This window comes from Hippoglossus stenolepis, chromosome 9 (genome assembly GCF_022539355.2).
Source record: "Hippoglossus stenolepis isolate QCI-W04-F060 chromosome 9, HSTE1.2, whole genome shotgun sequence".
Taxonomy (NCBI): Eukaryota; Metazoa; Chordata; class Actinopteri; order Pleuronectiformes; family Pleuronectidae; genus Hippoglossus; species Hippoglossus stenolepis.
This window is the reverse complement of record NC_061491.1, coordinates 402,715-430,187: the sequence shown is the minus strand read 5'-3', so window position 1 is coordinate 430,187 and position 27,473 is coordinate 402,715. Positions and strand designations below refer to the sequence as shown.

The following is a 27,473-nucleotide window of genomic DNA, read 5'->3' as shown; positions in this document are numbered from 1 at the left end:
AATACTAATCTCAGCCCAACATACCACAGTGGCCATGCTGTGGTCAAAGGCTACAGTCTGAATGGCCTGTTGAAATGCACACAGTATGCTGCCTGCACACTCAATACACAGCATGGGTTGGTGTGCCTGTCTGCTGAGAACTATATACTTTTAATGGCAATTTGCACAGCAAAAGGGGTGTCTCCTGCCAGTAGAGGATGCTAAAATGGTCTGTATTTATATTGCGCTTTTTTAGTCTTGATGACCAATCAAAGCACTTTATAGTACAGTTTATTACCAGTACAGTTATGAACATTCACCCATTCACACACATGGTGCAGTTTGCCCCCTTCTACCACCAGCTCTTGAAGGAATAATCACCTGGACATCCTCATCATTGTCTGTGGCAGAAGCAATGTGGGGAAGATCATGGTTGTGGAGCATTTCAAGGCAATGATAAAAAACCTTGCCAGTCCCTTTAGTTTCCAGAGATGCTGATCATTTAATTTGTCATTGCACACAGACTAGGTGCTACTGAGCTGGGACAGTTAAATAGACAGGAATATGTGTGAATAGTGTGATTAAAGACATTTATTAGGGATTTTAGTGGAGACTGTACATAAAGATGGACGTAGCTTCTGTGACATTAGCCATCGCCATCTTGCCAGTGCCTGACCCATCATAATTCCCAGTTAATAAAAAAAAAATGGGCAAAGATGTTGGCCGAATTTGCCCATTGACACTGACCCATTGAGCTTGACACTGGCTCGCTAGCTCAGGCATCATTCTAAGAAGCTATGCTAAATACTTTTCTGTGTTGCTAATCAGCTGGCATTGTGGTCTTGTTGCTTGGTGATAGTAGCAGTTGTCCCAGCGAACTTAACTTTAGGTAAGTTACCTGAAGCTATACAACAAAATATGATATAAGGATTTATCAGTTTATACTACTGTGGCACATGTCGATCCTACCGGGGTCTCGCAAACACAGCCAGAGCCAAACGATTTGCTTTCCAGCATCGGCAAACATAAACTCAACACTCAACTTAAAGTGTCCATCACATAACCTTTTCAGGTCTCTCTACTCAGCTTAGCTCTGTCTCTGTCTGCGTGCTCTCCACTCCTCCGTGTGTGTCTTTGTATGTCTTCTACCTTACCTCTCCTCTGGCAGTGCTGCTGCTGCCTTTTGAACCTGAGGATCAATCAGCTAACAGCCCTCAGCTGCGCTGATTAATCCTCTGGTGGAGGTGGAGGTGCTCTCTGAGCCACCTACACATGCTTAAATTGATAAACGATTTGCAGCTTCTGTTTCAGCAGTTATGGAAACTCAAGTGGATAATGACTTGCACTGCTGAGGAAACAATTCTCTGTTGTACTACAATTATTAAAAACGTGTTTAGGGCTGGAACTAACTAATTTTATTTAGCGATTACTTTTTTCAATTAGGTAAGTAATCGTACACACCGCACAAGCTGCTCTGGCCTGGGAGGATAAATTTAGGTTTTAAAAAATTGTGTAAATGATGCTGTTTGGAGTCGAATTTAAATGTTAGGTCTCACGGACACTTGGATGACTCCACAGGAGCAATATTTATGTTTTTTTTAATAGTTATTTACATTTGAAGAAGTAGCTGCCTGCATTCATTCATAACTCAGCTCGTCCTGACTCCGCTAGCTCTCTTTCTTTCTCGCACTGGCATGGACAAACACACGCACTCACACACATAAACAGTGTCATCGAACACATGTAAACTCTGGGTAAAAAAAAAAAAACAGCAGACATTGTAAATGTAATCAATGTATGCAGAGCCGGAGAAGATGGTGGGCAGACTTGCTTTGGCTCAATTCGGTTGGCAGTGCGCAGCGCCAAATTATAGAGACACAGAGAGGAGCAATAAATTACTGACAGAACCGGTAAAAACTATATAAATATAACTTTCTTTTACGGTCCAAACATGTATGAAAAGACCCAAATACATTTCTATCCCAAGCTTTTTGATCCATATAAATGGTTGATCACTATATCAGTGATCACACTAACCGTGAAACAATGGACTACAATTTTGTCGAAAGGCGGCGGCGGCGACACGAAATTGTTGAGTTGTCGTCTGTAGCACAACAGATAAGGACCCAATGTTGATACCCAGGCACTGACACTGAACAGTTAGGAATACGTATGCTGCCGTCTCACTGTTTTTTTTTAGGTCGGACAGCCTCAGGATGTTCATGTTTCTTTTGAGATGTTTGTGCATATCAGTTGTGGTGCAGTGGTAAGCCTTTTCTGTTTTTGTGCCCGTTTTTCTTGCCCGGAAACTGGAGTTGCAGTGAGGGACGTAAAAAGCGCGAGGCATCGAGGGATTCAACGTAACTAAAAACTACAAAAAAGTATAAGAAACAATGAAGGAAGTGGCCTCACAACAACTATCGAATTCCAGTGCCACCTGCTTTAATAACTGAAAATCAAGAAATATTTTATACACAACTCAGAAAGTGACTTTTGTTGCTCAAAACCTAAAAAAGGCAATTTCCATTGAGGACTAGAGCTCTTCATAGCACGAGCTCACCAAAGCACCAGCGCCCGTTGTGTAATGCAATGCAGGGCTTTCTCACACGCAGTAACTTATCTTTTACTCATTAGTCTGTGTATTGCATGTAATAGTGACCTTCATGTGTGTGCACCTGCATCTCTGTTACTGCCATTGATGGAAGTCTTTGGGAAATGGTGGTATACAATGTGTATACAGCCACTCAACACCACCAGCTTTTACAGGTAAATGAGTAAGTGTGGCAGGGAAAAGCTAAAGAACATAGCATAGTTTAAATTGTATTTGTATTCACATTCTGTCAAAACAGAAGGGCTACTGTGCAGGTCTAAATCATATACATGAGGATCATGTCTGCAGGCGGGTGAAAGGTCAGGTGACTGGCAAAGGCAGGAACATAATGAACAAAAAAAAAAGAACAGTAGGGTCTGAAATGATGCCAGATGTTAGTGAACAGATAAACTAGATGACCTAAATGATTTAAGTTGGTAAATGTGAGGTATTTTAAGAAGCATTTCTGAAAAATGTATTCATATACCGTATGGATCAAATGTAAAGCAAGCACAGTAATTGTTTAATTCGTTTTTGCCAATCAGCAACCAAGCTATTTGTGTTCATGCACAGGACAGTGTCGGGGTTAAGGCATAGTGGGAGCAAGATGGAGGATTTCCATTGGACCGGTCATGAAAAGTATATGCTCACGTATGCTAATCCTCTTCTATGGAGCCATTTATAAATACAACATGAAATAATACCCACAATTATTTTTACAGTAGCACTTGGATCAATAACAAATAAATCCTCTAAAAAGGTATTTTTAAAGGAGACATATTATGCTTGTTTTTGGGGTTCATCATTTAAATTTAGGGCACTACTTGAAAGTTTACAGGCTCCAAAGTTCAGAAAAAGCTTTAGCCTTTTATTCTTTCCATTGCTGCTGCAGCTGTAGTCGCTCTGACTCTGTTATGCTCTGTTTTAGCTCCTATCCCCCCTCGCTAGATAGCCCAGTGTGCTCTGATTAACTAGCAGGTCTTGTCTCTTCTGATTGGTCAAATGCTTCCAGCACGATTTGAAAGTGTCACGCCCATTGAGCCTGAGCAAAAACCGGGTACAGGCCGGTGTGATCTGACCTGCTGAGCCACTAAAGCTAAATACACACATTGATAAACAATGGCAAATTTTAAACGTTACCAGTTTGAAACTGAGTCCAACAGAGAGAAGCTGTTAGTTCACATTTTCAACCAAGAATGGAGCAGGACATTTCAGAGTAGTAAGTTACATTGTTACTGTTTAGATTCTTTGCATGACATGTCCGCTGTCTGACTGAACTGCATATTACAGTGTCTAGGTACACTCGTGGAAACTGCAAAAATGGTTAGGGTATGCACAGAGGTGGAAAATATCTGTTGCAAAGAAATAGGAAAGATAAGGAAGAAGAGAATAGAGAGAGAAAAGAGAATTGCAAGGCGGCTCCGTCAAATGTCATCCCGTCTCCTCCCGACTATATTCTACTTTGGAAACTTAGTGATCACGTTTGTCCTGGGTCAAATTCATCACTATGAGCTCTCGCTCTCGCTCGATCTCAATATCCAACAATGATATTGCATGTTTTCCTATATCGTGCAGCCCTACTCATATTAATTCATACCATACTGCTTATGGGTTAGGGTTAGCCCGCATATGTGCACATAGCCCGAATATGTGCTTATTATGTATACGTTTATTTCAATATAGCCTGATACTAATGCATAAATACTGTATACATCCTTGTGCAATCATCTCATGCCTCTGCACTTTATTCAAGTACATTTCTCTGCAAACAATATTTACGCAGTGAAAGGTTTATTATGTACATATTCTCTGTATTTTATTCAATTGTCTTTTTTATTCTCTTGTCTCCCTCAGTGTCACTACCTGCTAATGTAACGAGTTAATTTCCCAGACCTGGGATCAATACAGTCTTATCTTAATATTTACATATGTGATGAGATACAACTGCATAAATCAGAAACAGCAATGATTTCAGGATGAGTAGAATTTATGAAGAAATTTGATTTTTTTTGTTTTGTTTGCAAATGTAAGATAATACAGACTTATATACAAAAATATATTAGAAGGCAAGTTTTATTTGCAACTCTAATAATGTCTCATTGTCCTCCCTCAGGCGCCTCTGACACCTTGCCTACTGCAGCTTTGTCACAAAAGGGTTGTCATCCTGTCATGTGTTGTCCTCTGGATTAGCCAGAAGTTCCTTTATCTGGCTGGCCAGTATGTTAGCTTCCAAGTGACTCTTGACTGAAGCACAACTTGTGGCGAGCAACCACTTCCTCCTTTGAGGGTCTGTCACATTAGAATACCAGATCCACGGGGATGGAGATTTTTTTTCACCCCTCTACAAATGGAGCGTTATCGTCAAACACCTTGTCAAACACCAGCCTCAACAGTTCACCCACCTAATCTGTAAAATATTTCATTCAAAAACTCAAATTGTTGTGTTTTCCTAAATCCACCTTTGTTTACTTTTCATTAATTCATTTTGTATTTGTTCACTGGGGATGGGGATTTTTTTCAACTGCTCTACACATGGCACTTGGTCCTCAAACACTAGTTCATCAAGTCACCCACGTAATCTGTAAAATATACCAGTCAGACTATTAATTTCTTTTGTTTTCCTGGATTCACCTTTGTTGTTTACTCTTTACTTTAAATGTTGATCAAAATTATTTATTTGAAATTGTTTTCATGTTGTACGTAAAAGTAAAACAAACAGCTTACGGTATGTGGGTTCTTTGGGGCCATGCACAGCGCCACTAAGTCTGTTTACCGTGCTCCTTTTTGGTCTTTTCATACATTATTGAACCGTAAGAAGGTTATTTTTAACAGTTTTTACTGGCTCTGTCTGTACTCATTCACACAGCGCACTGCCAACCGAATAGAGCCTAACTGCGCCCTGCCATCTCCTCCAGCTCTTCATATATTGACACATTTTTTAAAATTCTGTTTTTACCCCGTCTGAGTTTACACATGTGTCCAATGACATTGTTTGTGGGAGCATTGTGTGCATGTGTGTGTGGCTGTTTGCGTGTCAGCGAGAGAGGGAGAAGTGTGAGCAGTTGTTTGTGGCGCCATTACCTTTCCCTCATTTTCCAGGACTATAATACAGAAGCTACATGCAATTCGCTTATAGTAATCAAGTGCTTTTAGTGATTAATTTGGCCCGGGACAAATGTGATCACTGTGAGTGGTTTCTACTGTACTAGAACTCTGCAAATGTGGTAGCCTGTATGCCCACTAGGATGGTTTTTGCAGGGTCTGTTTGGCATCCCATATTGTGGAACGTGTCTGTAGCTGCTATGTGATATACTTTGTACAGAGACAGGAGCCTGTTATGATGTACTCTAAAATACAGGGGAAAATAAAACAATCAAAAACAATTTTACATAAACAATATCCACATGTACACACACATCCACAGAATATATTGATTTTACATAAACCCAGTCCAGTTAACCTGGCTAACATTGCTTATCAGTCTTGTGTATCCAGGTATACAGCTGGCCTTGTTTAACCGGCGTCCTTCGCACAAGTCTGGTTAACTGAGCTTCCACCTGTTCTAACGATGTACAGGAAGTTCAACCAGGCAGTAGCTAGCAGAGGCTTACTTGAAATGCAAATGTATACTGTATGTAATCTACTTTACAATCATAAATCCACCTCCACTCTTTACCAGTGCTCAATATTTTGAGGTTGATCGTAATATTTTTACACAGTTTCATTGTAGAGTAGCCCTACAGCTGATTGAAGTTAACAAACACACTTATAAAGTTAGCTAATTACTTTAGCTGAATTAGCTGGGGGCTAATCACAGTGCAAAGGTAAATGTACATATTTTACTGTCATAAATCCACCTGCACACTTTAAATGGTCTGTATTTATATAGTGCTTTTCTAGTCTTGATGACCACTCAAAGTGCTTAACAGTACAGTTTTGCCATTCACCCATTCTCACACATTCATACAGTGCATTTATGGGCATTTTTTTTTTTCTATGAGGGGGGCATCTTTCCCAAGGACACTTTGGCATGCTAAGTTGGGGAAGATTGGGATCGAATCGCTGAACTTCTGGTTGGAGGACGACCGCTCTTACCCTCAGCCACACCTGTTTTTTTTTATCAGTACTCAATATTTTGAGATCGTTTACCATATTTCTACACAATTTTAGGATAAAGTGGCTCAACAGCTGTTTGAATTGAGTAAACACACTTAACAGTAATGTTAGCAAGCAAGCTACAACCAACAATTCTGCACTCTATGCTAACCACCTTGTTTGTTTCAAACATAACAAATCCACAGCTAATAAAGCATACTCACAGGTTGTGATCCAGACTCTCCTGTATCTCCATTTTGTCCCAAGTCACCATCTTTCAGGGAAAAAAAGTGAATGCTATAACAAGTTGGGATAGTATTGTAGAAGGTAAGCGTTGAAAAATACTGTTAATTGTAACCACTGATAAAATGTATAACTAAAAGAGAAAACATCCCTTCACACAAAAGAATACAACCTCTCCTTTTTTTAAAAACACAGTTGTAGAGTAAAGTGGGCCTACAGTTGTTTGAAGTGAGAAAACACACTTCACAATAACGTTAGCAAGCTAGCTACAACCAATAACTCTGTACTAGCCACCTTGTTTGTTTCAAACGTAACAAATCCACAGCTAATAAAGAATACTCAAGGATGTGAATTACTGGCTGTGATCCAGATCCTTTATCTCCAGTCAGGGGCAAAGGAGATTGCATCCCCCCCTCTCCTTACCTCCAATGGTTTATTCGACTGCTCATCGTTCCCCTTCCCGTGTCTCTCTTAAACACACACGCTCTCGCTCTCTCTCAATTAAAATGTTCATAACTCTGTATATTCTCATACAATTTTCAAGACGTTTGCTTTTTTATTAATGTCAGATGTGTATTCATGCTACAGAATGCTTGGTTACATTAAAAATGAAGGCTCATACAAAAATATGTGATCTTGTAGTAATACTTCAGAAATATTTAAGATTAAATTACTCAAAACAGTTAGGTTCTAAGTGCATTATTTTTCATGTAAAATGGCTGCCATGGTGCATTTTCTTGATCATTGACAAAAAGACGAAATACAACAAACATTCTTATGTCTATAGGCTCCTTAATGTTGTGGACCTACTCAGTAATGTAGTGCTGATGGAAATGTTTCACAAATGTGTCATCAGGTAAAGGCAACTCAGGTGAGCTAGGCAGGGACAGTCAGACAGAGGCATAGACTCAGGTAAGTTTGTTAGTTTGAGTTATGATGTAAAGCCCTCTCATATTTACACTTGTAAAAAGTAAAGACATTAGTCTTGTTGTGTTGTACTGTGTAGTTATGAGTATGGAAAACACCTTATTTCTATTCTAGGAGACAGACTGTTCAGGTTCATTAAGATAATGGAAGGGTCAGATCCAGGGAGAGAGCCAGGTGACAGGGGCCCAGCACATCATGAGGACCGTGTTGCCATCACCAGCACAGAAGATAGGGCTAGAAGCAGCAAAGATCCTGAGATATAGATATCTATAGATATCTCTATCTATAGAGATATCTATAGATGTATAGATATAGATACAGGATCCGCCATTATTATCACGATCAGCCAGCACGATACAGAATCCCCCATACAGGATCTGCCATTACGATCACGATCTCTGATACACGATCCACCATCATGTTTTTATTTTCTTCTATTAATGTGGAGTAGTAGGCAGCTCTTGCTTTGTGGAGGGCCTTCTTATATGCTTTAACACAATTTTTCCAGGCTAGGTGATTTTCAACACGGTTGTAGGAGCGACACTTCCTTTCTAGTTTTCTTGACGCTTGTTTTAATTCATGTGTGTTGGAATTATACCACGGAGCTAATTTACTATGTTTTACACGTTTCTTTTTTAGAGGCGCTATTGAGTCTAATGTTAATCATAATGGCTTTACAGAGCTATCGACAAGATGGTCAATCACAGTGGAGCTAGGGTTTTTAAAGAATTTGTTGGTTATAGCGACGGATAATATAGGGTTAAATGAAATTGGAATTATTTCCTTAAATTTAGCTACAGCACTATCAGGTAGACATCTAGAAAAGGAGTTTTTTATTGATGGCATATATTCTGATAATGAGAAATCGAAGGTTATTAAATTATGGTCTGATAGAATCGGATTACGTGGAAGAACCATTAGATGTTCAATTTTGACACCGTATGATAGTACAGGGTCAAGTGTGTGGTAACAACAATGAGTAGGTTGGTGTACACACTGACTGAAACCAATTGAGTCTAGTACTGAAATAAATGCTATGCTAAGGCTATCATTATTATTGTCAACATGAATATTAAAGTCACCGACAATAATAACTATCTGTTTTTGGGACTAGGTTTGATTAAAAACTCAGGGAATTCCGTAAAAAAAATCAGAATAAGCCCCAGGAGCACGGTAAACTACAGCAAATATGATTGGCTGTTGGTATTTCTTGAATGGGTGTGGAAGAGTAAGAACAAGACTTTCAAATGAGTTGTAGCTTAGTTTAGGTTTAGGATTAATTGATAGACTGGAGTTAAAAATAGCAGCAACTCCACCTCCTCGGCCAAATTCTCGGGGAACGTAGAATTCTTCCTCTGTTAATATTTGATTTAAATAATTTAATGGGATGGGGTCAGACACAGTCTCTATGGGGTTGTGGTTGTGTGAATGATCCAGAGGGAGCGCAGAGAAGTGTGTAGCTCTGCGTCCTGCTCCCAACTCTGGGTTGTTATTTGGGGTTTATAAACTGAGTAATATTCCTAGATAAGAGAGCTGCTCCATCCCAAGAGGGATGAACGCCGTCTCTCCTAACATGACCAGGTTTCCTCCAAAAAGTTTGCCAATTGTCTACAAAGCCCACACCGTTTACAGGACACCACCTCGACAGCCAGCGGTTAATAGACAACATGCGGCTAAACATGTCATCACCTGTGGTATTAGGAAGAGGTCCAGAGAAAATTACAGTGTCTGACATTGTTTTTAAAAAAGCACACACCGACTCAACATTAACTTTAGTGACCTCCGACATACGAAGCCGGGAGTCGTTGCTGCCGACGTGAATTACGATCTTACTGTATTTACGTTTAGCTTTAGCAAGCAGCTTCAGTTTTGATTCGATGTCACCGGCTCTGGCCCCTGTTATGCAATTGACTATGGCCGCTGGTGTTGCTAACCTCACGTTTCTCAGAACCGAGTCGCCAGTGACCAGAGTTTGCTTCCCAACAGGTGCGTCGTTGAGTGGAGAGAATCTGTTTGAAACTTGAACTGGTGGGTCTTTAATTGTGGGCTTTAAGATAGCACTATGCCCCCTCTGGACAGTCACCCAGCTGCCCTGGGCTCCCGGTGCTCGGGACAAGTCGAGGGACTGCTAGCGGAGGCTAAGCTAGTTGGCTCCGCGGCGGCTAGCGGGGGGTGGCTAACTACAGAAATATCGGTTTTAGCAGAGGAGCTAGTTTAGAGAGAGTGACCACCACCAGCGGCAGGAAAACAGGAAATGATGCAATTCACTTACCGTAGTATGTCAGCGCATAGTACGATCAGAAGGGCGGACCTACCAGAGGGCAGAATAGGAGATGTTCAGGACAGCTACAAATATCTGGGGATCCCACAGGCAAATGGCAATCGTGAGGAGGCTGCAAGGAAGTCAACCACAGCTAAATACTTCCAGAGGGTTTGGCAAGTCCTAAAAAGTCAACTGAATGGCAAGAACAAGATCCGAGTCATCAACATGTACACACTACCAGTCATCAGATACCCAGCTGGCATCATAAACTGGCCAAAAGAGGAGAAATATTCCCTTTTATACTCAATTAGCTGCATTTTAATTAAAAACCCAAAAGTCCGTCTTAAGGAAACAAGGTAATAAGTGCAATTCAAAAAGATTCAAGTATACAAAATTAACTTTTCTTCTGATTACCTTTTCAGTAGGTAAATACTGAAAAACATTGTGCTTTGAAGAAAATTAAGCAGCATTCACTTCAACCTTAGGTGTAACACTGACATAGATCTGAGTTTGGAGGAATTAATGGGAGAACTGGGGATGTTTTTTGCTCCTGACAAGAGTCTCAAAGTCTGGAGTTATAGTAGACAAGGCAACTCTGAGGTCATGCTCAATGTCCCGTCTATTTCTGTGTTTTGTCTTCAGCTGAACCACAGCTGAGAAGCCACACTCACAGAGATAGGTAGTGCTGAATGGTAGGAGGATTTTTACTGCTCGAGTGGCAAGGGAAGGATACTCGCTCATCCCATTAGTGCACCAGAACTGGGAGAGGCTTACCTCTGTGAATTTCTTTTTCAGCGTGCGGTCACATGACAGCTCCACCAGCTGACTCTCTTCGTTGCTTGGCAACGTGACACTTTCTATGTTGATTCCAAAGGGGTCGCGTATCCAGTCGTCATCCCTCTGTTTCTCGGGAAAGTAGTCATTAAACCGCTCCAGAAGTTTATTCAGATGTGTCGTGATTGTTTTCTCCATTACATTTTTTCCTGCCGTGTCCAGTTGCTGTCCCTCATGACAGGCATTGGGGAACATGTCGAGTCGTTTTTTAGAAACATGACTTGCCCACACGGAGATCTTTTTTTTGAAAGCATCGATTTTGTCATATTGTTCAAAAATGTTGTTCCCCCTCCCCTGCATAGACACATTTAATGTGTTTAATTGTTCAAACACATCAGCGAGGTAACCAACGTGTGCGAGCCACACACTGTTGCTAAACAGGTCTGCAAGAGGCGAATTGTTCTGGGCAAGAAAGGCTGCGATTTCAGCTCGTAGTTCCTAAAAACAGGACAGTACCTTTCCCCTCGAAAGCCAGCGTACCTCGGCATGATAAAATACCTGTACATGCTCACTACCAAGATCTTGGCACAGTTTTTCAAAACATCGGGTCTTCTTTGCACTTCGTTTAATGTAGTTTACCACTTGGACGACATTTTTTTATGTTCCATGAAGCACTGCTACCATATCCTTTGCTGCCAGGGCCTCTCGATGCAAAAAACAATGGTTCCAAGTTGCATTCTGCGCTTTCTCAAGTATTCTCCTCACAACCCCCGAGTTTTTTCCTGTCATGCAGGCAGCGCCATCAGTTGTGATACCGACGCACATGTCCCAGCTTAGTCCCACTGAACTCAAATACAAGTCCACGGAGCTGAAAATGTCCTCTGCAGTCGTAGGGAGCTCTCTTGTGCAGAGAAATTGTTCCTGTAAGTCCCCGTTCCACACGTTTCACGTAAACGAGTAAAACTGCTTTGCTTGTTATGTCTGTAGATTCGTCCATTTGTAATGCAAAATGACCACTTGCCTTAATTCGAGCTGTGGTCTGTAGTTTGATGTCATCCGACATGTCTTCAATTCGCCTGCTTATAGTGTCATTTGACAGAGGTATAGATTTCAGTTTATCCGCTGCGGATTGATCCAACACCTCTCTCACCATGTCCATGGCTGCAGGTAAGATAAGGTCCTCTGCAATGGTGTGGGGCTTCTTTAACTTAGCAATACGATGTGCCACCTGGTAAGATGCGCGGAGTGCCTGTTCTTGCTTCGAGCACGAAGAAGTAAGACACTTTTGTGATGTCCTCAGGTCCTGAAGTCGTCTTCGAAAGTACTCAACAGGTTTATCTTTGAGAGAAGGGTGTTTTGTTTCCAAATGCCGCTTCAGTTTTGACGGCTTCATGCTTTCTTGTGCCAGAACCTCGCTGCACAAAACACACTGAGGTTTTTTCCCTCTTTTGTCCTCAATGTAAGAAAATCCATATCTCATGTAGTCGGTGTCCTACTTGCGTTTCGCCATGCTCAATTAGCATATGAAAAGAAACTTTGCGGGGGTTCTTCTATGCTGTGAAATGGCGGGTGTCTATTAGCATTACAAGGCATTAACGCCAAATACTGTTTCACCGGAGTGTGAATAGACGGCACTCAGCTGCATCAAAAATCCCCTTCAAAATAAAAGAACAGGATTTTCTTCTTAACATTTTTTATTTTATTTTTAATTTTTTGAAATTTGTCCGCGACCCACTGGAAACGGGTTCGCTACCCACTTTTGGGTCGCGACCCACCAGTTGAGAATCACTGTGGTAGAGGACCCGAGCTTGAGGAAGACACTACCAACCCCCAAAGGAGTGTGGCGGAAATTTGTCAACAAACGAGGTTCTGAGACAAGTTGTCTTTGTAAATTTATTTGTAAAAAGCTCTGCAGAAAGGATCACACAGGCAAGGTGGAGGTTGCAAGTGAGATGAAATGTGAAGTGTCTGTGCTCATAGTTAAGTGTCTCTGTGTGGGTTACCTCCTGACCCCAAAACACGCAGAGGGGGGTGTGTGACTGTATTGATCTGTGTCTGGAACTTATTGTCTGATAAGGTGTGACTGATAGGCTGCATCCTAAATGTGTTGGAGAGGAAATAGTATCATGTGTGGTTAGGGTGTTGTCAGTCAGCTGAGTTCAAACAATGGACAAACACAGTTAAACCAGAGTAGAGCAAAAGGTCACATGATAAGGTGATATCAGGATAGACTTCTGCAAGACATGAATTGACAATGGGATCACATGCTAGACAGTGGGTGCACCATAAAGTTTATGTTGAGTTGTACCCTGGATTGAAATGTCTGCTGAAAGCATAAAATAAGAAGTTAAACCAGAGTAGAGCATGCCAGTTTAGCCGCCTGGTGTGCATTATGCTGATGATAGTCAAAGTGATGTTGACATATTGACAAAAGCATTGACAAGGCATTTCAGGAGCAGGGTTTTCTGTGGGAGAGAGGAGTTCTCTCTGCTGCTTACTTGGCATTTTAAACTATGCACACCTTTTACATACACAATAAACCCATACAACCCACAGAAGAAAGGGAAAATTTAAAAACCACAATATGTCTAGATTAAAAAGTTTTATAGATAATATATATATAATTCATACTTTTAAGTCCTGAAGAATATTAAATTACTTTTCAAACTATTTAAATACATTTTAATCTGTAATTTTAACATCACCACCTAAAAATGTCAACCAAATATTTGTAAAGAAATATATTTTCGTACAATTTATTTATTTTAATTTAATTTGTATTTCCCTTTCAGCAACATTATTCTCACACATTTTTACCTGCTGTATTTTCTACAATGAAATTCAAATAGTCTTCAGTTTAGCTTCAAGCATTAATTGTTATAGTTAGTGCAAACAAAAGTACAAATATAATTGTAATACAATACAGTAGTACCAGAATTACAAATTCTGGTACTATTGTTTTAACTCCTTAATTACTTTCATCTTACTTTTATTGAAACCACATTTTATGCAGTTTCTTAAATATGACAGCTTTTGACTCTGCTGCCTATGAGAGTAGATATTTAGTTTAGTTTAAAAAAAGGCATAGAGTTAATGCCGTCTGATCTACTGAGCGGGCCACATGGCTTTCATACCACTGCCATACAAATCAGTAGCCAGTCAGATTTACCTTTAGTCTCAGCGTACCCTCAGGTTCAACTTTTAACGTCATTGAGATTAAAAGGCTGAAACACTTGATGACGCCAAGGTACAATTGAAGACTATCATAATTATTTTCATTACAACAACCAGTCTTACAGAGTTCAAATATGATGTTCTGGTCTCTCAAACCCCCCATTTTTGTGAAGCACTTTGTAACCTTGTTTAGATAATAAAGTTACTATTATTATTATTTACTATGTCAGCATAGCCATAGCAGGACTCCACCTTTCAATAAATATATCTTTATTTGAGTCTCAGGGAGTACGTTATTTTCTCCATCAGATACATTTCCCAATACCTTTTCAATCCATTCACTGTATGTTAGGGGATCTGGTTTTTACCATTTAATTATGATACATTTAATAGTTGCTGTTAAAGACTGTGTAAACCAAAATTCTGTCATTTGTCTCTTAACTTGCTATACATGTCAGTTTCCCATCTTTCTTTTATCTGTTGTGTATTATTCAGATTCATGCCTAAAAATATTTGGTAAAAATGACTTAACTTTCTTAACCCCGTTCCCTGTTTGTACATTTATCAAGGACTCTTCAATTGGTCTGGGCACAACCAATACTTTATCCCATTCTTTATGCTTTGTCAAAATGTTTCTCAATTGTAGATATCTGTAAAACTCTTGGTTTGAAGGTATAAATTATTCTCGTCACTGTTCAAATGATTTTAGGCAGCCCTCCTTGTGGAGCTGGTGTAGATTAGTGAGTCCATGTTCTGTCCATTTTCGAAAACCTGCATTTATATGGGTGGGCACAAACTCCTTTTATATATGCTATATACACTCACCGGCCACTTTATTAGGCACACCTGTTCAATTGCTTGTTAACACAAATAGCTAATCAGCCAACCCCTACATTCAACGGGTACAACAACAAGCGGAGAAAGCAGAATCGCGGGCTGACCAGCGCGGAGAAATGCGCGTCCCGTGTGAACAGCCAGGCGGCTGCGCGCTTGAAAATGGCGCTGTGCGGCGTGGCGTGGCGCTTCCGCGTCCAGTGTAAACCCGGCGTAACGAGTGTGGGGGGGATGAGGTGGGGGGTGGGCCAAGGCCATGTAGGGAGACTCCCACTGTATTGTGACGACACAGTACATAGGAAGCTCATTCCAGTCACTCAAGCATGACGTTTCTGACTTGGAGGAACCATAACAAAACGCGCGAGTGTTTTTTTTCCAGAGTTTTTGGGTTGGTAGACATGCCAGATACCCAAATTAACGTGTAGAAGCACTAAAAAAGTGGAATTTTCATAATATGTCCCCTTTAAGTCCATTTCGGGAATACTATATCCCAGCTGTCCCAGAATTCAAAATGCCTGCAGTTTTTTGTGGGTTAATTAAAATGAGTGGTCACTATTTGTTATGGAAGTTTCCTGGAAGCTGGTGAAAGGAGAACTCAGGCAGCAACTGATGTCTTATGCAGAAGGTTTTAATGTAGACTTGATGCATCAAGGAGACCAGAAGGTCAAACAATATACAAATGCTTACAGAGTAAAATAAGCAATTGTCACCCACAAGTCACCCCATATGTCTTCCACAGCATCCCCATATATCTCCCTCTACTTGCGTGACCCATTCCAACAGCACATCCATGAATGGCTAGAATTGCTGTCACTCTCTGTTACATGTAGGTGTTCGCATCCTATTGGATAGTTAAGCTTAAAGTATGCATTTCTAAATAGCATTGTCCTTACGTCTTGCCACTGGTGAAATACGCAAAAGAGTTGAAGTCGGTGAGAGTTGAAGTTGGTGCCTCTCTGTCTGGCGCATCTGAGTTAGATATGAAAGTCCCTCAACGTAGACACTACAATGCACTGTTGGTTGGCCCTTTATCTATAACCTGACCTTGGGTACGGCTTAGAGAGAGAAAGGAGTATCTGTAGAATTAGACAGGCATTATTCTCCTGTACAGATATAATGTAATATACACTATGCATAATATATAGTGGCATATACAGTAATGTGTGAGGATGGTCATTCATCCTATTTCAGGCACTGTCCTCTCTGCCACACTCAATGCATTAATTGCATATGTAAAAAGAGTGGTTTTATAAATGTGTTTTCTTAAGTATTGTGCACATGTACACTTTTTAGTCTGAATCCTACTCACTGTTTTATAAATTAGGCCCCAGTTGAGCCATTCCTTTAAAACCAGTATTTGAAATTTGCACCCCTCTGCACTGTTAAATGCTTGTTATGTGTTGGTAAGCAAGCGGCCTAATGTATAGCTGATTGTTATTTCAGAAAGGAGCTGCTGCAGTGCGGAGTTCTTTACCCAGAAAAGGACCTCTATCTGGGCAAGCTTGCCCTCACCAAATTCCCCAAGAGCCCAGAGACGTGGATACACCGGTAAGACGTAGTTGCTGAGCACCCTCTTCCGTTTGTAGCTTTAAATGCATTTATTAGTTTTAGTTTGGGGTGGCTGTGTAGTTGTGCAAGTACATAATGATCATTGCTGTTTTGGTGTCACTCTGGGTTATTATTATTATTATTACTATATTTATTTATACTTAATTGTAATGATTCAACCACAATGAACTTACGAAAGCATCATCCATCCAAATTGTGCTTTTTGTAAATAATAAGAAAGAAAAATAGAAAAAACAAACAACTATATAATGAAATATAAATGAAAGCAGAAGAGGTATAAAATGAAGTTCTTTAATAAAATAGAAGTAATACTACAAGTAATACAAGTAAAATGACTGATATACACTGCTCAAGAAAATTATAAAAGTACCGGAAATTTTCGGTTCGGATACATGTAACGTTAAACCCCTATGTTACAGGCAGCATAACGTTCACCACAACGTCTCTCGACTTTTTCACGCCTGTCACATGTGCTCAGTGTGAACCTGCTCTCATCTGTGAAGAAGACGGGGCGCCAGTGGCGGTCCTGCGAATTTCGGTGTTCTATTGTGAATGCTGCATGCTGCACGAGCTGCACGGTGCAGGGCTGTGAGCACAGGTCCCACTACAGGACGTCAGGCCCTCATGCCACCCTCATGGAGTCTGTTTCTGACAGTATGGTCACAAAATTAATCAATCAGGAAGTATAAGGAGAGAGCAATTGTCTGTACAATTGGCGAAACCATTCCCTTTTTGGGGGTTGTCTTGCTTTTGGCTCTCCATTGCACATGTTGTCACTTTCTTTTCCACCAAAGCAGGTGAAATTGATTCACAATCACTTGTGCTTTGTAAATGGACAGATTGATATCCCTGAAGTTTAACTGACTTGGGGTGACAATTAAGTGTTCTCTTAATTTTTTGGACCAGTGAAGATAAGTATGACAATTAATTTTAATAATGCGCGTGTGTATTTAAATGTTATGATGAATATGATAAATATCGCACAATGTTTTAAGGTGAGATGAATATGATCAATAAAAATTATACATGATACATGTGATAATATTGCACAGTGGATTCAGATGACAGAGAAGTTGTTTGAGACTTACACAGTCTATTTGTGTGTACACGGATGGATCTGAAGCGCCTGCGTGATGAGAGGAGCCTAAATAGATAGTGCCTGGGGTGTGTTACGTCTTTTATTATGTTCTTTGCCGTCCTCACACAGTGAGTGTTGTGAGGGTCATCCAGTGATAGAAGCATAGTTTAGTATTCTTTGTGGTTGATGGGTTCAGACAGATAAATGCAACCTGAGCCACTCTCTAATCTGGACACAGACCGTGGCGCTGTGTGAGTTGTCGCATATCCCGGGTCATGTCTTGACTCAGAATCCGAAATAAACTCTGTTTTCAAAATTAACAAACTCCAGCTGTCACATCATGAAACATGTGACACATTTAATATGTAAACATTTTGTAAATACAGGTGCATCTCAATAAATTAGAATGTCATGGAAAAGTTCTTTTATTTCGATAATTAAATTCAAAAAGTGAAACTCATATATTATATAGATTCATTACACACAGAGTGAAATATTGCAAGCGTTTATTTCTTTTAATTTGGATGATTATGGCTTACAGCTAATGAAAACCCCAAATTCAGTATCTCAGAAAATTTGAATATTGTGAAAAAGTTGAATATTGTAGACTCACGATGTCCCACTCTAATCAGCTAATTAACTCAAAACACCTGCAAAGGTTTCCTGAGCCTTTAAATGGTCTCTAAGGCTGCTTCAGTAGGCTACACAATCATGGGGAAGACTGCTGACTTGACAGTTGTCCAGAAGACAGTCATTGACACCCTCCACAAGGAGGGTAAGCCACAAAAGGTCATTGCTAAAGACGCTGGCTGTTCACAGAGTGCTGTATCCAAGCATATTCATAGAAAGTTGAGTGGAAGGAAAAAGTGTGGTAGAAAAAGGTGCATAAGCAACAGGGATAACCGCAGCCTTGAGAGGATTGTGAAGCAACGGCCATTCAAGAGTTTTGGGGGAGATTCACAAGGAGTGGACGGAGGCTGGATTCAGTGCATCAAGAGCCACCACACACAGACGTATCCAGGACATGGGCTACAACTGTTACATTCCTCGTGTCAAGCCACTCCTGAACCAGAGACAACGTCAGAAGCATCTTACCTGGGCTAAGGAGAAAAAGGACTGGACTGCTGCTCTGTGGTCCAAAGTCCTCTTTTCAGATGAAAGTAAATTTTGCATTTTATTTGGAAATCAAGGTCCCAGAGTCTGGAGGAAGAGTGGAGAGGCACAGAATCCAAGTTGCTTGAAGTCCAGTGTGAAGTTTCCACAGTCAGTGATGGTTTGGGGAGCCATGTCATCTGCTGGTGTTTGTCCACTGTGTTTTATCAAGTCCAAAGTCAACACAGCCCTCTACCAGGACATTTTAGAGCACTTCATGCTTCCTTCCGCTGACAAGGTTTATGGAGATGTTGATTTCATTTTCCAGCAGGACCTGGCACCTGCCCACACTGCCAAAAGTACCAATACCTGGTTTAATGACCATGGTATCACTGTGCTTGATTGGCCAGCAAACTCGCCTGACCTGAACCCCATAGAGAATCTATGGGGAGAATCTATGGGGTATTGTCAAGAGGAAGATAAGAGACACCAGACCCAACAATGCAGACGAGCTGAAGGCCGCTATCAAAGCAACCTGGGCTTCCATAACACCTCAGCAGTGCCACAGGCTGATCGCCTCCATGCCACGCCGCATTGATGCAGTAATTCATGCAAAAGGAGCCCCGACCAAGTATTGAGTGCATATATATATGAACATACTGTAGCGTCCCCGCCTCACAGACGACACGGAACTTCTTCTCTTATTTGTAACTTTATTAAAGTCAACCCGAACATGTCACACTTCTTGTTCTTAACCCCGACACTCCAAACAACAACTTCGTCTTCTTCACTCCCCTTCCTCCTTCACCCCTGACCCGCTAACAAACCAGCCAATGAGAGCCTGTCATCCCACACAACCCCACAGCCATTGGTCTAGAACTGTCACATGCCCCACCCCGACCTGTTCACTGACCCTCAGGACATCTCAGAACTTATTTAACACAGTGTACTTAGCTGAACATAAGTCATAACGACCACATAGCAGTCAAACAGAACATAATCCTAACTACCAGTCCGTTACAATACTTTTCAGTAGGCTGACATTTCTATATTAAAAATATATGTTTTATTGGTCTTATGTAATATTCTAATTTTCTGAGATACTGAATTTGGGGTTTTCATTAGCTGTAAGCCATAATCATCAAAATTAAAAGAAATAAACACTTGATATATTTCACTCTGTGTGTAATGAATCTATATAATATGACTTTCACTTTTTGAATTGACATATCGAAATAAATGAACTTTTCCATGATATTCTAATTTATTGAGATGCACCTGTATGTGTTAACCTCTTCAATATGTCCATCAATCTGCCGCTGCCTCCTACTCTGACCTGCCTGTGATTTGTTAGTGTTGTCTAACTGAGATTTTTTCTTAGTTCTTGCATAAGAACAAATCTCAGATAAGAAAACAAAACTAACCAGTTAGCTGTTACCCTTGTTGGGATTCACTATTGGTCAACAAGAGATGCATGTGTACCCAAATCCTGATCACATGGCCATTTGTTCATAAAGACAAAGAAGGGCCGTTGAACTCAGTCTCCCTGGGGGTCCTTCACCTTTTCACACCTAGGTGTGGAACCTGCCCCATGAACCCAACATTCTTACTCACTTGTTATTGTCTGATTTTTAAAAGTTTGACTCAAATTCAACATTATATGACAGTTCAGAGCACAACCTCACTTTGCCCACGGCCCTTCTCACTGTTGCCTGGCACTTGACCTCTCCTGTTCTGTCCCCTTAGCGTACAGCATGCCCTTGCTGCTTTCATGCTTCCAAAATGGCGGTTGGCCACTCCAAAGATAACGCCCCTCCCCCCCTTTGGAATGTTTACGACATGTAGTGGGCGTCAGAGAGATGGGTGCTGAGATATGCGTGTGTCTGTGTGTGTGTTGGTGCCAAGTTAGAGAAATAATGTAGAGTGGATGCAAAGAAAGACTGTGAAGAGCACAACAAACTAACATTAACTTTCAAATAACTTGTAACCAAAATATCACAGCAGCACAAATCAAACTTATAAACATCACAAGGAATCGAATAAACAGTCTTTGCTTAGCCTAGTATAATTATTAAGCCCAGTTGTGTTACCCGTCCATGGAAAGGGAAAAAGGGTTGCTGTGCTGTTCGAAGTTCTGTGAAGTCGTCTTGCTGGGTTGCGTCTCCTGTCTTTGTGGTTCTGCTGTGCGGTGCAGCGGTTTTGCTGTTCGTTGTTTAGGCCGGACCTCGTGTCGCGGCCTGAAGGTTGGTAGAGCTTGGATTAGGAGGAGGTTTCCTTGTTGAGGTGAGTGGAAAGCTGCACCTTTGAGCTCCTCTCGGAGGGTTGCGTTGAGTTGAGTTGAGGAATCGAAAAGAGGAGTTGGACAAGCCAGACTTCTCCCCTCAGAGGGATTCGTAGAAAGAGGAATCGAGGAAGAGCGGTGTGCTCCTCTCGAGGATGGCGTAAAAAGAGAATGAAGAGAGGGAGACCTGGCCTTATATTGGCTTGGTGACCTCATAGGTCATGGGGCCCAGAGTGACCAATAGTAGTTTAAACTTGTGTCCCCGGTCGGTTTTCACACCTCTGTGTGACGTTGAGGCACCCTGGGAGACGGAGTTCTGGAGGCTCTGGTTTTCTCCAGAACAAAGGACATGCGGCCTTAGGCTTTTGACTACACATGTAGGACGAACTGTAGTTCGTCCTACATGTGTAGTCAAAAGCCTCAAATACTAGGTCCGTGCAAAGGGACTCCGGGGAAGAAGTCAAGTCAGTAACATGTATTGATGAGATATTAATTTCTTTGATGTGATCAGGATTGAGAAGAGGAAGGAGAAGCTGGGAAGAGAAGCTCCGTGTGTCATGTGTCCCCCGACATTCTAGACCAGGGGTCGGGAACCTTTTTGACAATAAGTGCCAATGTAAAATTTTCTTGTGAATTAGTGTGCCATATCAAAAAAATTTTATATTAAGTTTTATTATTGAACCACATTAATATTTCCAACAGACATGTCATTTTATTCCATCCATATTGGCTATATATAGAACAACACTTTAAAGAAACATGTTTATCTCATTATGATTGCAATAATAAGTTTGTCATTAACCCCACCAACCACACTCATATTCAGAATTGCAAAATTGCTTCAAAGACTTTGAGAGACTTGGCTTCCCATACCTGGACACTGCACGTTTGATCGATTCTCCCTTGTCTGCCTGATCTTTGAAACTTCTTTCGTGCTTTGTCTCAAAGTGGCGCTTAACACTGGACGTTCGGCACACAACATTTTCAAACGTGCACACAGCACGGTCCTTATGAAAAACAAAGCCACAGTCTTCTGCCCATGAGGGCTGAAATGCCCATGCCTTCAGTTTTTTAGCTAGCGGGCATTCCATCACCAATACACCTGAGCGGCTGCACTTCACGGAGATTCATGTGGGGAAATGCGAGCTGCGCCGGCTGGGAGGCTTCTTCTTCTTATTATTTAATGGCGATTGGCATCCAGCCTATGGCGCATTACTGGCACCTAGTGGCTGGGAGGTGTTAACATCAATCAAGCTAAATAATACAGGCTGCGTGACGGCAAAACCTTTGAACATTTCTTTAATAAGTGTGCCAATGATTATGGCTCCGCGTGCCATCATTGGCATGCGTGCCTTAGGTTGCTGACCCCTGTTTTTTGAGAAGGGGTTTGATTACAGCTATTTTAAAGGACTGTGGTACATATCCTGATGATAATGAGAGATTGATTGTGTTCATTAACGTACTATCAATTAGGGGCAGAATTTCTTTAAGTAATTTTGTAGGAATGGGATCTAAGATACAAGTTGTTTAGAACATGATTATTTTGGTCAGCTGATCAAGGGTGATCAGAGAGAAGCTGTCTAAATAATTGGTAGGATGAGATTTCTGTTCTTGATGGGGTATTAGTGACAATTGAGGGCAGGAGATGTTTGATTTGATTTCTAATAGTTAGAATTTTATCATTAAAGAAGGTCATAATGATATTGCTATTTAGGGATCGAGGAATACTGGGTTCGGTGGAGGTGTGACTCTCTGTCAGCCTGGCTACAGTGCTGAAGAGAAACCTGGGGTTGTTTTTATTTTCTTCTATTAATGTGGAGTAGTAGGCAGCTCTTGCTTTGTGGAGGGCCTTCTTATATGCTTTAACACTATTCTTCCAGGCTAGGAGATATTCAACACGGTTGCATGAGCGCCACTTCCTTTCTAGTTTTCTTGATGCTTGTTTTAATTCATGTGTCTTGGAATTATACCACGGAGCTAATTTACTATGTTTTACACATTTCTTTTTTAGAGGCGCTATTGAGTTTAATGTTAATCGTAATGACTTTACAGAGCTATCGACGAGATGGTCAATCTCAGTGGAGCTAGGGTTTTTAAAGAATTTGTTGATTATATCGACGGACAATACGGGTTTAAATGTAATTGGAATTATTTCCTTAAATTTAGCTACAGCACTATCAGGTAGGCATCTAGAAAAGGAGTTTTTTATTAGTGGCATGTATTCTGATAATGAAAAATCGAAGGTTATTAAATTATGGTCTGATAGAATTGGATTACGCGGAAGTATTGTTAGATGTTCAATTTTGACACCGTATGATAGTACAAGGTCAAGTGTGTGGTTACAACAATGAGTAGGTTGGTGTACACACTGACTGAAACCAATTGAGTCTAGTACTGAAATAAATGCTACGCTAAGGCTATCATTATTATTGTCAACATGAATATTAAAGTCACCAACAATAATAATTTTATCTTAGGTTTGATAAAAACTCAGGGAATTCTGTTAAAAATTCAGAATAAGCCCCAGGCGCACGGTAAACTACAGCAAATATGATTGGCTGTTGGTGTTTCTTGGATGGGTGTGGAAGACTAAGAACAAGACTTTCAAATGAGTTGTAGCTTAGTTTAGGTTTAGGATTAATTGATAGACTAGAGTTAAAAATAGCAACAACTCCACCTCCTCGGCCAAATTCTCGGGGAACGTGTGTATTTATATGACTGGAGTAGATTAATTTAGGCTGACATCGGGATGCAGCCAGGTCTCAGTGAGGGACAATACATCTATTTTTTGATCTGAGACTAGTTCATTAACTAAAATAGCCTTTGATGATAATGATCTTATGTTTAAAAGACCACATTTAAAAGTCTTTGTTTCTTGAGTTGTTGCAGAGGTTGTGTTAATTTGTATTAGATTTTTGTGTAGAATTCTCCCTCTGTTATTGTTTGATTTACATAATTTAATAGGACGGTGGACAGACACAATCTCTATGGGTTTGTGGTTGTGTGACTGATCCAGAGGGAGCGCAGAGAAGTGTTTAGCACTGCAGCTCTGCGTCCTGGTCCCAACTCTGGGTTGTCATTTTATAGACTGAGTAATATTCCTAGATAAGAGAGCTGCTCCATCCCAAGTGGGATGAACGCCGTCTCTTATGCATTTTGTTAAAAGGGTTTGTCTTTACATTTTTCAGGACAGTCAGGCCTTCATCATTTATGCGTACGCATGGTCATGAGGAAGTTCTAAATTTGTTCGCAGAGTATGAACAAATTTAGGTACGAACATATTGATGAATCCCAGATTCATTCATCAAACGTTCTTACGCACGGGTTAAGCACAGAACTGTGCGTATGCACTGTTAGTAAACTGTGTCGTTACTGAGAGTTTGGTCAGAAACATGCATACCAATAGCCTGTGTTCACCTCAGCAACAAACTGGACTGGTCCACCAACACAGACATCTTGTACAGGAGGGGCCAGAGTTGTCTCCATTTGGTGAGGCCACAGGTCCTTCGGAGTGTGCAAAACACTATTAAGGACTATTTCTTTACCAGATCTTTACCAAATTCTTAACCTACACATCTGAATTATTAGGTGCTTTTTAATAATAACCTTGACTGGATTCGGGACTTTAGTCGATTGCACTTCAGTTTAAGCTGTTTTAAGAACTATTGGGAGCTAAACCCAAGGCCTCAGCCAGCTCTACTCCGCGTGCTGAGCCAACTGAAGTTTAGTCCGTGGTAGGCAGGGATAAGCACAGCAGCAGGTGGGTTTGCAGCACCAAACATCTTAAGGAAATCCACCTTGAAAATAAGTTCGACCTCCTGGATCAACAGGAATTCCCCCCTCCAGCTCTACCTCCAGCAGAGACGCTCCTGACTGTAGGTCCAGTTCCTCCTCCGACGGCGTCGCTCCTGCCTCCAGGGCCAACAGAGATGCTCTCTAGCCCTCACGGTGTTGCTGCTGGCTGCAGGTCTAGCTCCTGCTCCAGCGGCGCCACTCCCGGCCTAACCCCTGGTGATGCAGCTTCCTCGCAAAATCAGGGAAAACGGTCACCGGGGACCAAGTTAGTCGCTACAAACCAACAGGCTCATACAAATAACACTGACCATAACCATCGCTCTCGACATCATGCCCCCTCTTCATGGCCTGGCTGTAAACAGTACTCCACTCGTCCCGTTATCCCGTCTCCGGTTCAGACCTCTGTGTCTCCTCCTCCTGCATCTCTCATCATCAGTGATTCCATAGTCAGACACATTAAACAAAAACTGCTGCAACTTACTGCTTCCCCGGTGCTACAGTTTTGGACGAAATTCAACAGATCACCTCTCTTCTCTGTAAACATCCTCACGCCAGAATCGTCATCATCCATTGGCACGAACGACACCGCCCACCAAGAGTCCAAAATACTGAAGTATGATTTTAACTGTCTTTTTAATTAACTCAAGGACTGCAACAAATCCGTTTTTATCTCAGGACCGATCCGCTCTCTCCACCGAGGTGTAAGGCGTTGAGCAGGCTGCTTAGCCTCAACACATGGCTAAAGTCGGCATGTCCCTCCAACAACTTGGTTTTAATTGACAATTTTAATCTTTTCTGGGAGCGTGCCTTGTTTTTTAACAGAGATGACATTTACCCCAGTCCACGGGGCTCCTGTGCCCTAGCAGCAAACATTTTCCATGCTGTCTCCACCGCCAAACGCACCTGACTCGCGGCACACCTGGACACTACACCGGTCACTGAACATCACTCTTCCTCTCTGCCACTGACTCTCTCCGCTGCCGCTAGCTCCACTCTGCGGTGTAAAAAGGCATCACCACCCAGCGCTGTGTCAGATACTTTTAATATTCCTGTAGTTGTAACTTGTAGGTCGGTCAAGCCAAAAAAATCACACAGAAATTTTTTGAATCTCTTAGAGATTTGGGCGAATGCACCGATTTTACCTCCTGGCACAAATACTTCTAATGTAAGATCATTATCAAATAAGACTTTCATTTTTAATTCCAACGATCTCGTCAACCAAATTAACACAATCTGTCTGTCTTCACTAAATATTATTGCACCTGTGAAGGTTCGGTCTAAGTGCTCAGGAAAAAAACAGCCTTGGATAAATGAAAACATCTGAAATTGTAAAAGGGAGTGTAGGAGGGCATAGCGCTGTTGGAAAAAATCCAATCTTAATGTATATTGCAATAACATGAAAGATTTACTGGGACAATATAAGACAATGATTAAGAATGCGAGAACAATTTACTTTTCACAACTTATTGCCACTCACCAACATAATCCAAATTTTTTATTTAAAACTGTGGATCAGCTGTTCAACCCAACACCTCCATGTTCCCCAGCTGAAAGCGATGCTGATTGTTTTTATCATATTTTACTGATAAAGTCGAGTCAATAAGAGCCTCTATTACCCCCAGTGCCACCCACAATGATGTCCTCGATTACCACCAACAAGCCGTTTTTAACCAGTTCTACCCTATCACTCTCTCGGAACGTTTAAAAACCAAATCACACATGAAAGTGTCTTCAAGCCCCATTGATATAATTCCAACAAAATGTTCACGTCAAGTACTGCAATCTGTTGGGCCCTGCTTGCTTTCAGTTTTTAACAGTTCCGTGTCTAATGGCCTTGTCCTTGATTATTTTAAAACTGTGTGTTTAAACCCCCTTTTAGAAAAACCTGGGCTGGATCCCTCCTATCCTGAAAACTACAGGCCAATTTCTAAGTTACTTTTTATATCGACATTTTTTGAAAAAACTGTTTCAATCCAACTACTGTCAGTACTAGAAAACAACAAAATCTTGAAAAGCTCCAATCTGGCTTCTGTAAGTACCACAACACTGAGACTGCCCTGCTCAGGGTTACCAACAACCTCCTAATGGCTGCTTATGACGGCATGTGCTCAATCCTGGTACTTCTAGACCTCAGTGCAGCATTTGACACAGTGGACCACAGCATTCTTTTAAACAGACTGGATCACTGGGTGGGGATATCTGGCACAGCGCTGGAGTGGTTTGCTTCATACCTGTCTAACCGGAATTTCTGTGTCTCTGTTAATAACTGTCTCATAATTTTTAACTCTAAAGTATGGTGTACCGCAGCGATCAGTCTTGGGGCCTATTTTATTTTTATATTTTTTTATTTTTTGTTCCCCTTGGGAACATAATTCATAGGCATGGTGTCTCATTAAAAATGTTATGCTGACAATACGCAGCTGTACTTACCTGTAAGACACAAAGACCCGGGCATGCTGAGTTCACTCATTAACTGCCTCTATGACATAAAAAACTGGATGTCTCAGAATTTCCTTCAGTAGAACTCGAACAAAATAGAGATTCTTGTTATTGGGCACATGGCAAAACAAATACTGCCATCTGCTGGTTCCCTATTGAACAATACAAAGCCTTTGGCAAAGAATCTGGGAGTCTGGTTTGACAAATAGCCAAGTTTTGAGCAGCACACCACTAAGCTTGTGCAATCCTGTTTTTATCACCTGAGAAATATTTCTAAAATACGATCCATGCTAACTTTTGAGGACACAGAGACGATTTTACATGCTTTTATCTCATCACG

At 41.1% G+C, this 27,473-nt stretch overlaps 2 protein-coding genes across 5 annotated transcripts in view; one reads left to right on the top strand and one right to left on the bottom strand.

Annotated features, from left to right (window-relative positions):
- The window catches only part of zfr (zinc finger RNA binding protein), a 1,162,720-nt gene that overhangs the window by 748,754 nt on the left and 386,493 nt on the right, over window positions 1-27,473 (bottom strand). The window lies entirely within an intron of this gene.
- Window positions 1-27,473, top strand: part of ptar1 (protein prenyltransferase alpha subunit repeat containing 1) — a 67,786-nt gene that overhangs the window by 2,882 nt on the left and 37,431 nt on the right. For all 3 annotated transcript variants that reach the window (XM_035165574.1, XM_035165575.1, XM_035165576.1), the window contains one exon: window positions 16,323-16,427. In XM_035165574.1, coding sequence (XP_035021465.1) covers window positions 16,323-16,427 — 105 coding nt within the window. The remainder of the gene's footprint in view (window positions 1-16,322; window positions 16,428-27,473) is intronic.